The sequence below is a fragment of the Peromyscus leucopus genome, chromosome 10, assembly GCF_004664715.2.
Source record: "Peromyscus leucopus breed LL Stock chromosome 10, UCI_PerLeu_2.1, whole genome shotgun sequence".
Classification (NCBI taxonomy): Eukaryota; Metazoa; Chordata; class Mammalia; order Rodentia; family Cricetidae; genus Peromyscus; species Peromyscus leucopus.
The window spans coordinates 24,464,496-24,479,473 of record NC_051071.1 but is presented as its reverse complement, the minus strand read 5'-3'; the positions used below and the strand labels follow the sequence as shown (position 1 = coordinate 24,479,473).

Here is a 14,978-nt window from a genome sequence, read left to right as displayed (position 1 = left end):
GTGCTTAAGGGCTCCCGTTTGTTCAAAGCCTAGCCAGCATTGTGGTTATTTTCTTGATGACTGACTGTCATTCTGACTGTGCTAAAATGGAATCTTGGTTTCAATTTGCGTTTCTCCAATGGCTAGCAAAGGTGACCATTTTTTCATGTCTATTGATCATCTTTTGACAGCCGTCTATCCATGTCATCAACACGTGTATTTATTGGGTTGTTTATTTCCTTATTCGGTCTTTGAGTTCTTTGTATAGTGTAGCTATCAATCCTCTGTCGGATGAAGAGCTAGGCAGTATTCTCTCCTGTTCTGTAGGCTCCGTTTCTTTTTCTGAGCAGACACTTCTAAATCTCTTGAGACTGGCAGTTGTTGACATTTTTTCCTGAGCTAACAGAGTCCTGTTCAGAAAGTTTTCTTCAATATGTTGTCTGGCTTTTTTTGGCATCCTGGTCAAAATCAAGTGCTGATATCTTTGTGGGATTTCGTCTTTGTCCTTTATTCTGTCCCGTCAAGCTGCATGACTGTTTTTGTTCAGTACCACACTGCTTTTGTTTCTGTGGCTCTAGACTATAATTTGACATCAGGTATGGTGAGAACTCTAAATTTTTCCTTTTGCTCAGAATTACTTTGGTTATCTGTAATTTTTTTATGCTTCTGTAGGATTTTCATATTACTCTTTTTTTTCTATTTCTGTGAATGACATTAGAATTTTGATGGTGAGTGTGTTGAATCTGTATATTAATTTTAATAGGGTGGCCATTTCCCCCAGTATTAATAGTATCAATTCTTATCCATGAGAATGGGAAGTCCTTTCTTCTAGTACTGTCCTGAATTTTTTTCTTCAGTGTTTTAGTCTTTTCATTGTAGAGACACATTGCTTCCTTGGTTAGCTTTAACTCCAGGTTTTTTTGTTTCATTTCATTTTTTTTTTAAGAAATGTGAATGAAATTAAATTCATGATTTATTTCTTAGTAGGTTTGCCATTGGTATATATGATGCCTACTGATTTTTGTGTTTTAGTTCTGGGTCTGTCTACCACTTTTCAAAAATATTATCAGCTCCAAGAATTTCCTGGGTGAGTCCTCAGGGTCTCTTGTGTACCAAATCATATTATCTGCATAGTAGGGTGGCTTTGATATCTTCCTTTCATAATTTTATTTCTTTATTTCCTTCTCTTTCCAGACTGCTTTTAGTTCAAGCACTATATTAAATATTAGTAGAGAAAGTGGGCACCCCTCTCATATTCCTGATTTTAGCTTAAATACTTTCAGGTTTTTCCTCTATCTAGTATAATACTGGCTATAGGCTTATCATCTATAGCCTATACTCACTGGAGCATGGTCAAATTCCCAGTGACCAGCCCCTTTGTGAAAATTGAGTCCTTCCTCACCCCAGCCAGAAGTCATCAGTTGTTGGGAGCCACACTTAAGCATCCTTATCACAATTTTTAAGAGTTTTCTTCCATGGTTTTCTGTCTAGGCTGTTACTATTTTGGGGGGTTGGGTGGGGATAAAGGTTGTCATATAGGCCTTCTATATCCTTATTTTTCAACTGTGAGTCTGCACTCATCAATACAATGGCAAAAGTAGCTTCCTTGCCCTTTACCAACACTTGGGAGCATGGAGCATGGACTTCCACATGGTCTCCAGTATCAGCAAGTACCACTAACCTCAGCATGGTCTCCATCATAGCATCATAGCCCTCAGCAGCAGCAGCACAGGCCAAGAACATCAACATGGCCTCAGATGGCAGATAGCTCACAGAGAACAGTATGGCCTCAGGGAGAAGCACAGACAACTGACATCCACATGGTCTTTGTGGCCACAGACATTCACACAGCCCTTGGCTACAGTTGGCCCACAAACCCAGACACGGCCCTCAGTGGCAGCATGGATCATGGACATCAACATGGGTTCAGGTGGCAGTGCAGACCACTCACATTAAATAGTTCCTTGTGGCAGCACGGTCCATGAATATTAAAATGGCTTCAGGCAACTGCACAGACCAGGGACATTGGCATGGCCTTGAGTAACATGGCCCACAGACATTAAGAAGGACCCTGGCTGCTGTAGGACTATGGACATGCACATGAACCTTGGGCTTCAGTATGGCCTGAGGCAGTGGGCCATGGGGACCAAAGTGCTCTCTGGGGGTAGTATGAACCATGGGGGTTTTTCAATGGGGTTCAATTCAGAAAATGAACCGATCTTCATCTTGGAAGTTGTGATCCAGTGGCTGGGCAGCATGTTCAGGGGCTGAGTCTGCATAAGTTTCAGGCTGCTACACAGCACCCTGTGGGCTCCACTCGGCAAGGACATGTTCTCCTGTCCACCCCGGTTTCCCTCACCCATGTCATCACCATTGTGTCTCTATTTCTGCCCTTTTCCACCACAAACTCACTGCTCAGTTCCTTTTCCTTTCCCATCTCTCCATCTCATGTTTGTTCATTGTAGTGAGGAGTGACATTGGAAACTACAGCATGTCACATGATATATATATATTTGCCCAAACAGCTTTACACACAAATATTCATTGCAACAAGTCGTTGAAAAGGTTCTATGTGAGCTCCTGGCTGCCACACATCTTTCTGCCCTTGATGTCTACTGCCCCGAGGCTTGCTTGTCTTGACCTTTGTACTCATAGGCTGCTGCCCTGCACTCTTAGTCTCCCATCAGGGCAAGCAGCATGGGCTGCAGCCACAGTGACTCCATGTTGGATGCCAGATGGTGGACCTAGGACCAGCCCTATTCAATAAGAACATGTTTCTGAGGGAGCTCTAGGCTAGTGCACACTACCCTGTCCTCAGTGCTGGTCTTCCCATGGCTCCTGGCATGACTGTTGTGCTTGTAGGCTATTGGCATCTGCCCCCCCCCCCCCCGTTTCTGTCTCCCAGCAGGGCAAGCAGCACTGGCCACCCAGTATGGTGGCTCCATGCTGGGAGCTGGCTGGTGGACTTAGGGCCAGCCCAATTCAGTATTGACCTGTTTCTGTGGGAACTCCAGGTCATTGCACATCTACCTGTTGTTGGTGCTGGCAGCCCCATGGCTCACTGGGCATTCTTAACAACCTGCTTCCTGAGACACAGAGGTGAAGGGTATAGATTCACCGTGTATGACCTTGTTCTGCTGTCTTTCTTTCCAATTTCTTGAGTCCTGTTTTTAAAAACATCTTCCCATAAGACTTGCCTTTTTTTCTTAACTGTTCCAGAGCTACTGTGGACTCTTCGGACTCCTTTTCTGCCCCCCATATTGCCCTTTGGAACCTCCATGGATCTCTCAGACTCCTTGGTGCTTCACAGTGGGTGCTGGCAACAGTGGCCATCTTTTTTTTCTCCCTCTCTGATTTTTCAAAGCAGGCACCTGTAGGTCTAAACTTTCTTTTCAGAAGTATTTTCAGTTTATTTTAGGTTTTAATATGTTATATTTTCAATTTCATTCAATGATAGGACTAACGAGTTTTCTTCTTGATTTTTCTAATGAATTACTAATTAAGTAGTGTGTTGTTCAATCCTGTGAGTTTGTGCATTTTCTGTGGTTCCTTTTGCTGTGGCTGACATGTTTTACCTAATTGTTATCAGATAAAATACAAGAATTTGTTACATGATTTTTTATATTTATTAGGACTTGCTTTGTATATATGACATACTTCAGGGAAAATTCCATTTACTTCTTATGCTGTTTATTCTCAGCATTTGGACAAGATAGTCTATAAATGCTCAGTTGTTTGATCTTTGATGTCATTTAACTCAGGTTTCTCTATAGATAAGATAACCCACATATTGGTGAGTAATGGGTATTAAAGTTGTTGGGATTAACCTATGTCTTTACCTCCAAAGTTTGTTTTATGAAATTGTGCTGTGGGATGGTCTGTATGTCAAATTACTCTGATTGGTCAATAAATAAAACACTGATTGGCCAGTGGCCAGGCAGGAAGTAGGTGGGACAAGGAGAGAGGAGAATTCTGGGAAGCAGAAGGCTGAGGCAGAGAGACACTGCCAGCCACTGCCATGACCAGCAGCATGTAAAGACACCGGTAAGCCACCAGCCACGTGGCAAGGTATAGATTTATGGAAATGGATTAATTTAAGCTATAAGAACAGTTAGCAAGAAGCCTGCCATGGCCATACAGTTTGTATGCAATATAAGTCTCTGTGTTTACTTGGTTGGGTCTGAGCGGCTGTGGGACTGGCGGATGACAAAGATTTGTCCTGACTGTGGGCAAGGCAGGAAAACTCTAGCTACAAAATTCTGTGTGTCAGTGTTCACTGAACATTTATTTAGAATTGAAATAACCTCTTGCTGAATTGTTTCTTTAGTTAGTATGAACTTACTTTATGACAAATTTTTGGTGTCCATTTTGTCACATGTGAACAGTGACCCTTGCTTGCTTTATTATTCTATTGGCTTAGAATTTCTTTTCCACTTTAATTTTTTTTTTAGTTTGAGGTTATATTTGTCTTTGATGATGAGTTACATTTCTTGGAGGTAACAAATAGATGGATCCTCATTTTTAACAAAATTTCTTAGTGTATGCATTTTGTTTAGGGAATGAAGACAATGTACATTCAGAATTATTATTAGAAGGTGCATGTTAATCACTGCCACTTTGTTTTTGGTAGAGCTTAGTGTTTTATTGATCCTCACTTGATTAACCTCTGTTCTATCACAGTTTATTTTTGCTTGTAGCCTCATGAATGTGTCCATCTTTCCCTTTGCTCTGAAAGAGTTCTTTAAGAATATTTGTAGGGCTTCCTTAGTGGCTATGAATTCTTCTAGTTTCTACTTATCATGGAATGTATTCTTTTTAATTCCTCAATTGCTGCAGGTAGTTTTGCTGAATATAGTAAGATATGTTTGTGTATTTTGTCTTTCAGAGTTTTAAACACATCATTCTAAGCCTGCCTGTGATTCATATGTTTGATCTTTTTATTGTGTCCTCAAATCTCACATTTTGTTTATACCTTATTATCTTCATAATTGTCTGAATGTTCCATTTCTTCTACTTTGTATTCAATCTTTGACAACCTCTCTTCAGCCGGGCGGTGGTGGCGCACGCCTTTAATCCCAGCACTCGGGAGGCAGAGCCAGGCGGATCTCTGTGAGTTCGAGGCCAGCCTGGGCTACCAAGTGAGTCCCAGGAAAGGCGCAAAGCTACACAGAGAAACCCTGTCTCGAAAAACCAAAAAAAAAAAAAAAAAAAAAAAAACAAACAAACAAAAAAGACAACCTCTCTTCTTTCTGATCCACTCTGTTAGGCTTCCCACAGAAATTTCATTGGACTTATTGAACTTTACACTTCCATTTCAGTGTATTTTTTTCAATAAGTCGACGCCCCCCCCCGTAAAGTTTAACTTTATATACTTCCACATTGATTTCATTATTTCATTCATGTGTTCTCTTTGTATTTGTCATGTGTTCACATCCTCTTAGATTCAAGGAGAGTCTAGGGTAGCCAAGCCTCCGATTCAGCTGGCAGGAATTTTTAAACTGGAATCTCACAGGGCCAGCAAGATGACTCAGTGGGTAAAGGCACTTGCCACCAAGCTGGGTGACTTGAGTTTGATCTTCAGAATCCACATGATGGAAGGAGAGAACTGATTCCCATAAATTTCCATCTCATGATATGCATGACTCCCAAAGCAATAAACATTATAAATTAAATTAAAATTGAAAATTGGCATTATACCACTACTCTGGTTGAGTGAGAAGAAAGGATTTTTTGTGCCTCCTCTTGTGCTGATGCTCTTGCAGTGTGCAAGCTTTTTCTACCTCTTCTCTCTTGTTTCCATCATTTAAAATGTGTGTTATTAGAAGCACAGAGCGATTTTCTGAGATCTTCTGTCTTAAGCAATGGCTTAGTCACCATCCGCTGTTATTCTCTCTGTCATTGGGAGGAAAGAGCTCCACAAAGCAGCCCAATCACACCTAGATGGACTTTGGACTTCTATCCTGTTCTGCTCTGTAAGAGTTCCTGTTTCCCTTTTGCTACTAAAACCAGAGCTCTTCAGACGAATGTTATCAACTTTCTCCAGTTCATTCCCTTGACATTCCATCCAACTGTATCTGCATGTTATCTGCCATCTTAAAAGTCTTCTATATTTTATAAATTTTTCAATTCTGAATTATGATAAATTGAAATGAATCCCACTACCGATTACTCCAATTTTAAGTTTGGCATATCCTTTCTTTAACATTTCTTCAACTCTAGACATTTCTTACAGCTGATATACAAAGCTTGAACTTTTTTCTAGTGTTTGTTTCTGTATCTTCCCTCAAAATGACATGAATGTATGACTGCTGATTCTATCTTTGGCAAGGCAGTGCATTATCACTGACCTTGTACATATCTTGAACTATAAATAGACTTGAAGCCTATGGCCAGAAAACTAAACACCATCACTCAGTGTGTGCTTAAAGCACAGGCCCAATTCTGTGATGAAGACTTCTTACTATGGAAGTATGATTCAAGGACATGTAGAAACCAAAGGATGTAAATACAGGTTTGCATTTTTGTATTACTGTGTAATAGGATGACTATTTGTTTCAAGCTGAGCTCCAGCATGGAGAAAATACTTTTACTAATTTTAATAAATTAACATAATATGACATTATATTAGGCAGCCTTTAGAATTTGATTTTAAATGCATGAAAATATGTGGAAATGCTTAGAAAATTGATTGAAAACACCTAAAAGATAATGTGCTTTGACTAACAACACATTCAAATCCATGTGTGTGGCAGCAAAAGCTGTGCTTGAAGACATTTCTTGATTCCATCCTTCCTCATGGCCACAAAAGCACTGGGAAATTAGCTTTTATTCTGGTGTTCTGGGAAGTGTTAGCCCAATCAGCTTGACTAAGGTTAAGGTCTGCTGTTCTCCTTGGGAGTTCCTAATGGCACTTTGTTTCCTTACCATCAACAGCAGTGGGAGCCATGGCGTGGATCTTGCCCAGGTGCTTCTTCGAAAGTTTGGAGACAAGGATCCTCTTTGTGCTGATGGTCAGCTGTAAGTATCTGTTGCCTTCTTCACAGCAGAGACCCCAACACCCAAAGCATGGGAGACTTGAGTGTTACCTCCCACCAGGATGGGTTAGTCCATGTTCCAAATTAGGCTACATGGAGCAAAGTCAGCTTAATAGGTAGGACATCAGTGGGTCTAATTAATGGGTCTCATTGTATGGAAAGGCCAGAAATAAATTGCCTAATTATCTGTTTCTACCCTTCATAGACATGTGCTCTGTAGGACTGCAAAAAATAGTATTATTAGTAGTATTCATTTGACATGAGAAAACGCAAAGCTAAAAGGACTTACATAGCAATTAAGCATGAATTATGTGCTAACTGTTATTTGCTTTGTAGAGAAAACTTATGCATATTGAGCATTATTTTTAAGTTAATAGGTAACACATGTGCACACATAACTATTTAGAAGATGTGGTAGTCTTCTTTTTGTGTTAGCTTATTTCATTGTTCACAAGTAGTTCTACTCACAATGCTACATGATTTAATTCTTTATAGCCAAACAATATTCTACATGCCACATTTTCCATGATTCATTTACTAGTTTGATACAAATCAGCAAATGCAATCACAGCAGTTTTTCTATAGTAATCAAAATGAAAAAATAGTCACTGTCTTTACCCTTAGCCTTGCCATGATGACCTCTATAACTGTGTAACCATAGACATGACATTTAAGCTTAGAAAGTTTTGGTTTTGTTCTGTAGCAGGAATCTTCATCTAGCATACCTATTTTGTCAGGAAATTGAATAATAACAGGGTTGCTGCAAAGATCAACCTGGGAATGTATGTCATGGAACCTGGCAAATTCATACAAGCTTAGTACATAGCTGACCCTGACCTCGAACTCCTAATCTTTCTGCTGCCTCTCCAGTGCTGGGATCACCGGGGTGTACCTCCATGCCTGGAAGGGTATCACTCTTAATGCCATTGAAATTCACAGCTTCCAGGGTAATTTTGCTTCTCCTGGTCCCTTTAAGTCCCACGCAAACCCTGAGATACATGATAGACAGCTTCTCCTCTTACATGAGGAAACTGAACTTTAGAAAAAGTTTATAAATTGTCCAAACCAATAAGTGGAAAGTCTAGAACTTCATGACAGTATATTTGCAATTACCCCAATGCCTTGAACAATTTCTTCATCTATTTTCCTTGTTGCATGTTCTCTGGATTGCAATGTTGCTATTTTGTGTTTATGGATAAGTGGCTACTTGCCTATTTTATTGGTGAAATTATTAAGGCCACTCCACTTAGTTCAAAGGAAGATTTATTTAGTGGGTAACTTACAAAAAGGGAAAGGTAGGTCTCAGGGTCTGGGGAAGGTGTATCACAATCTAGCAGTGTTCTCTGGAGCTCTGCTCAGTCCACCTCCACCGTTCAGGGTCCCGGAACAGAGAGAACTCTCACCCATCCAGATCTCGGGTCTCCAGGCGCCTCCCCTGGCCCTGACTCGTAGGCATGACAGTTGCCAGAGTCTCAATGGGGGTTGGAACTTCCAGATAATGGCTACCCACTATATCTCCCCCTTTTTGTCTAAATAAGAAGGTTCTAAACTAATACGAGACTATATACAAAGGAATGGTTATCAAAGATTGTCCAGGAATAATGAGGGATAATGACCTAGATAATATGGTACTACAACCAATGCAAACAATATCAAGTAAGAAACACATACTAAAATCCAGAGAAGTATAGAGCATAGGTAAATGACATGTTATAAAGATCATTCCAAAAGGTGTCCTATCCTAAAGAACCTGAATCTAATACTTAATATGTTCTATCTAAGATATTATATATACTAAGTTGTAACTATAACTGCTAGTCTTCAATCCCATCAAAGACCTGAGAAGGAACATAATGGTACCTGAGAAATGGTAGATGGATGCAAGCAACTTTTGGGAATCTTGCAAGAGTAGAGCAAGACAGCTGGCAGCCTGGACAGTCACCTAATGTTTCTCAGCATTGTTGGTGCATTCAAATTGACTACAGGCCTAGAGTATCTGACAGACCATTTTCAGAAGCAGGAATTCTGAAAGACCATCTTACCCTGTCTTGGCAGAGTACAGTGGTCGCTTTCCTTGTGTCCCACTTGTCCAGAAAGGACAGCATTGCATTCGTACTGTCAACCATCAAGGCAACGGCAGTTCTTTGCCCAGTAGGCCATTTTGTGCCAAGAAGACAAACTTCCAAATGGAAATGTCTTAGAAGCCCAACATTCTCTCGGGATCAAATTGGTGCAGCCAGGAGCAATTGTGTCTCACGTCAACAGAATTCTAAGCTATTTAAATGCCATATTCTCTAGGTCTATGAAGTGTTTGAAGATTATCTGTCCATCTGACCTATGTATCTGTAAATCTGGATAACCTAACTAATGTAACTATAGAAATGACAGGCATAGGTGACTATAAATCTATAAGTCTTATCTACCGAAATAACCTAAGGACTAAAGCTTCATGTAAACAAGGTATACAGTCTATAAGCAAATGTATGGTGAAGAAGGATGACTTCAAAATTGTGACAATACACAAGATATTTATAACAGAGGTAGGAATATATAGTGCGATATGCAATATGACAATAATCTTAAATATATTATCAATATACCGAATATCCTAAACAGAAGTAGAATATACATAAAGTATGACAGATATAAATTTACATTTGTATCAATATAAAAATATTTCAAATAAGAGTAGAAATATATGTACATTATAACAAATATAGTTCTGTATTTGTATCAATATACAAATTATCTTAAACAGGAATATAAAAATAGTTTGCATTTATATCAACATATAAGAATCTGTAACAGTACAAATTACAGTGCAAATTATCTAAGGTTGCTATTTTACTAAATTTCTTTACTAGTACATACAATGATCTACCATCATATCTTATACCTATCCATTCCATTTCTTCTTTCCCCCCCTTTTTTGTAATACTGAGTCTAATATTTTCTTCCACCCCCAACCCCATAACCATCATCCATAACCCTGAGAATTATGAAACCTAAGGGAGAAGGGGGGTCGTTTTCTTAGAATTGCTTCCTGCCGTTTAGGGGGTGATGTTATCTCTGTTGGATACTGTGAGAAAGCTCAGATTGTTAAATCTCAGTTAGACTAACTGTAGGTTCAGCAAATTTTAGAGTAACGGGTAAGATTTTCTGAAATTCTGGCAAGAAGTGTAGTATGATGATGATTACCATGGAATCATTCTGGATTGGGTAGAGTTGTTGTTGTTGGGGCCCCATCTTCCTTTTGGAGACTTCTGAGATTGCTATTGGAAAAACTTATTTGTTATCAAAAATGGGAGGTTTGAATTTAAAGAGGACATAACATGTAAGAAAGGATTCTGAGAAGTCAAGAGTAAGCATGGAGAGAATTAATTTACTTAAAAATCATTGAGGTTATCATATAATTGCAACATTTATTCCTTCCATGTCCTCCCCTTTGCTCCTCCTTCCTCCCTTTCAAATTCATAGCCTCTGTTTTCATTAATTGTCATTGCATACATATATGTATATGTAGATATGTTCCTAAATATGACCCACTCAGTGTTGTGAGACATTTGATTATAGTCTGTAAAGATATGCCACTGTGATTGATTGGTTTAATAAAAACCTAAATTTCCAGTAGCTAGGTATAGTGGAGACTTCTAGACAGAGAAAGCTTGGTAAGAAGAAAGGCAGAGTCTCTAGCCAGACACAGAGGAAGCAGGATGGGCAGTACAGAGTAACGGTAACGGAACCACATTAAAAAAAATATAGATTAAAAGATATGGGCTAATTTAAGTTACAAGAACTAGTTATGAACAAGCCTAAGCTAAGGCCGAGCTTTCATAATTAATAAGTCTCTGTGATGTCTTTTTGTGAGCTGGCAGCCCAAAGAAAAATCCATCAACATACTCAGTCTGTATAATGTTACTTGTATGCCTGTTTTCAGGGTGGACCATTTGGTATTTGATAACCAACTTATGCACTCTACCCTGGGAAGACTGTTTCTCTCACTCTCAGCAGTCCTTACTTGTCTGTAGTTCTTTGAGTAGGGTTGAGGCTTTGAGAGCTTCCCCCTGTCATCTTTGGTTTGTCTCTTGGTATTATTGTTGTTCAGCTCATGTTTGGGGCATCATGTTGATGAGATGTAATGAGGTAAAAACATAAATCTGTGTTTAAAATATGGGATCAGTGTTTACAAAAGTCCATGTTGCATTTAAGTGATGACCTCAAAACAATTAGCTACAGTTAAAGACATCATCTTCTTTCTCCAGATAGCCTCTCAAATCCTTGAAATTAGAACTATGACTTAGATTTTGCATGTTTAAATTCTCAATTTTTTTTTGTTATTTTTTTGACAATTTCATACATTTACAAAACACATTCTGGTTACTCTTTTCTCTAATCCCATCTCATCCTCCTTCCTCTCCAGTCAACCCTTCTCCTCCCTACCTGTCCTTTTCCCAGATTTGTGAATTTTGGTTTTCTTTTGTGACCAATTTAGATTACCCAGGGCCACCTGTGTGACCACTGGATTGGACCTCTATGTAGGAGTCTGATGATAGTCACTGTAGGTATGTGACTGAAGGCAATGAGTCCCCTTCCCTCAGCCTATTAGTAGGAAGAAATAGTTCAAATAACACACACACACACACACACACACACACACACACACACAATTTTATTGCATATAATGGTTATATACCCATTGAAATTTTAAAATGAGTGGCCAGCCTGTCAATATGTGCTAACTGCTTTGAATAAGGCTTTTCTGGGCTCTGTGTATAACACTGAGAAGGATGCCTGGCTTTTGACCCCTACAAAGGCATGCCTTGCTTCATACGTGTTCCCTTGCTTTATTTCTCCTAACTTTTATTCCTGGAAGATCTACTGAAAATCAAGTGTTATTAGAGGGGCCAAGATTAATGCAGACTCTGTTCTAAGAAACTTATAATTACAAATGGAGCAAACGAGGCTAGAGTTGGAAGCCATGGTAGTGTCCTGGATGCTACATGTTTGTTTTTTTCAGTGATGAGCATAGAAACTCAGAGAAAGAAATTGGGAATATGTCTCCTAGTTTATGATGGTATGTTTTGCCCATTAGTCATGCTGATAATTAGTTGAGACTGGATAACTGCTAATGGTCTCGGTGTGGAAGAATTAAGAGAAAATTAATTATGTTGTTTCACTTTAGTCTTCCCTTGAAACACAAAGTGATTTATTCTGTGAAGGGTTCTGTGGCGATGGTTTCATTTTCTCGTCTGTAATAAAAACACACAGGATGTAAAATACACATACAGAAACAGGAGCACATGGGATCCATCTGTGGCCTAGTGTTGTATCAAGGAAAGAATGATTAGCTGAAAAACAGGACAATTTTAAAATCTAATCTCTCAAAAAAGAAAACACCCAGGTTCAATCAATGCCTTCTGAATGGTAGAACATATTAACAAGCTCATTTCCTTTTTATTTATTTATTTATTTATTTATTTTATTTTACAATACTATTCAGTTCTACATAACAGCCACAGATTTCCTTGTTCTCCTGTGATTGACAAGCTCATTTCCTTTACAGTGATGCTAGTGCCCTCCACCCAGTCTCTATCTCCCTTCCTTGTCCAGAGCTGGTGCTCAGGGTAAGCTAGCAGGCTGCTTTGGTGGTGAGAGTAGTTCCTGAGGCCTGGCACCACTTCTGGCCAAGCTCATCTGTGAAGATGAATGTGAAGATCAGGGGTAGAAAGTACAGAGTATGAATCTGAGGCATCCAGGTACAGGCGAAGACCACACCTGGATGCCTCAATCAGATCTCACCCTCACTGTCTACATGACCTGGACAGCTTATTCAACCTCTGTCTGCCTCTGTTGGCATCAGTGTGCTTGCACTTCTGCAGAAATAACCTTCACTCCACAGCAGGATAACCCCCATGGTGCTTCCTTCCCCTTTAAGCAAGTAAATATCTCAGAACACTGTTTTTGAGGAGGAAGGAAGTCCTTATAGCATCTGTCCATCTTTGCGATTTAAGATGCATCTTATGCTCTTAAAAACTTTAGGCATCCATATAGTGCACAGGCCTGTTCAGCCCAGATGTAAGGGACCCCCTGACCGTGTTCAAAGCCCATTGATTCAGAAACAGCATCATTGTGGTTGTGTCCTACAGAACACATTAGGGATATTCTCTGAGAACTCAAAGTCTATTTAGGTTCCTACTATCTAGAAGAAAATTTGCAAATCCATGTCTGACTCCTCATGGGCAGTTTCATCTGCCTCTCTCTCTTAGGAATGCTTACAGAGATTCACAGAAAATCGTTGAATACAAAAATTGTTAGAGGCTGAGGTGCTCAAAAAACTAAAATCTGTTAAATATTATCATGGATTAGCATTCAAATCCCAGGGATTTTTTTTAACTCTATCAAAGGAAGCTAAAAAAAAAAAAAAGATTAAGAATGGGCAATACAGACTTTAGAAACAATTCATTAAATGATACAAATTTGTATCACTCTCCTTTCCATGACTATAGTGTTAATCCTACTGAACTACAGTAAAGACCAACAACCCAAAATTTTTGGTTGAATTAAGCAAGCCTTATTTTCTGTCAGACAGGGCCACCTCCCTAAAATGGGGTTTGAGAAAATAGCCCCATACATAGGAGAAATTTCTTTATAGGCTCAAAACTGCAAGGCTAGGTGGTTTCCAAGAGTGTTTGGTATGTGGTAACTTAGCAGAACATCTCAAAAATTATTTGGGAGAACATCTTGTTAGGGTAGAGGTTGGGGCACAGTGTGCAGAACATGTCAAATTCCAGAAAATGGGTTAAGATGTGGCCAAACTTAAGTTTTACAGAAAACAGGAATGAACTTATTCTGACCTTGTAACAAAATAGCTTATAATCAGCCAGGCGGTGGTGGTGCACACCTTTAATCCCAGCACTCAGGAAGCAGAGCCAGGCAGATCTCTGTGAGTTCGAGGCCAGCCTGGTCTACAGAGCAAGATCCAGGACAGGCACCAAAACAACACAGAGAAACCCTATCTCAAAAAAACAAACAAACAAAAACCATGGCTTATAATCTTAAGATGGATTCCTACTGCTCCATCAATAGCAAAATTCTTGAGGCTGGATATTGCTTTAGAAAAATAGGTTTATTCAGTTCAGAGTTTTGTTTCAGCATAAGAACATGGCATGAGCATCTGTGTGGCTCTGGTGAGAGCATGATGGTTGGTTTGACAATGGTGGGTTGCATGTGAAAGGGAGCTAGTCAGAGATACAGGGCCAGGCTACCTCTGCTTATAGTCTGCACCCTCACTGGCTGAGTCCCATGGTAACAATAGGAGTCCATTCCAAGGGTTTATGGTCCTCAGTGATTATGACCTGGCACTAGGACTCCCTTCTCAAATGGTATAACCTTCCCAACACCAGGGCTCTGAGACCAGACTTTTGCCACACATGGGCTCTGTAGGAGAGGCCATATCTACATCTATGCCACAGCCCTCAATACCTGTCATCCAAGTCAACTGCAACAAAAAGGACCTCCTGTAGGGTGTGAGATGCAGAGTCATTTTAAAAAACAAAAAACAAAAGTAATTAGATTACAGCCACCTGGTTAAAAAATGCAACTCCTGTAGGCATTGTTTCCATGTTAACTTAGGAATCCCTAACTGGAACCTCTATGATCTAATTATATAATAATAATAATAATAATAATAATAATAATAGTAATAATAATAATAATAATAATAATAATAATAATAAATGTCTGTTATTACCTTCAGTATTTAGAAAATTGTGTGGAAATTGTATTTGCCAACCTGGTTAACAGAATTGAGAAGTGTCCTTTCATTGGACTGGCTTTTCCAACATGGTGTCATCATGCACACCATCTGTCTTCCATTGGCACACACATACACACACACACACACACACACACACACACACACACACACACACCTGTACAGAGAGCTTGGCCTTGGGGTTCAGGTCA

General features: G+C 39.5%; 1 protein-coding gene across 1 annotated transcript in view; it reads left to right on the top strand.

Moving 5' to 3' along the window:
• The window catches only part of Abca13 (ATP binding cassette subfamily A member 13), a 436,683-nt gene that overhangs the window by 269,453 nt on the left and 152,252 nt on the right, over positions 1-14,978 (top strand). The window contains exon 44 of the mRNA XM_028891010.2: positions 6,913-6,996. Coding sequence (XP_028746843.1) covers positions 6,913-6,996 — 84 coding nt within the window. The remainder of the gene's footprint in view (positions 1-6,912; positions 6,997-14,978) is intronic.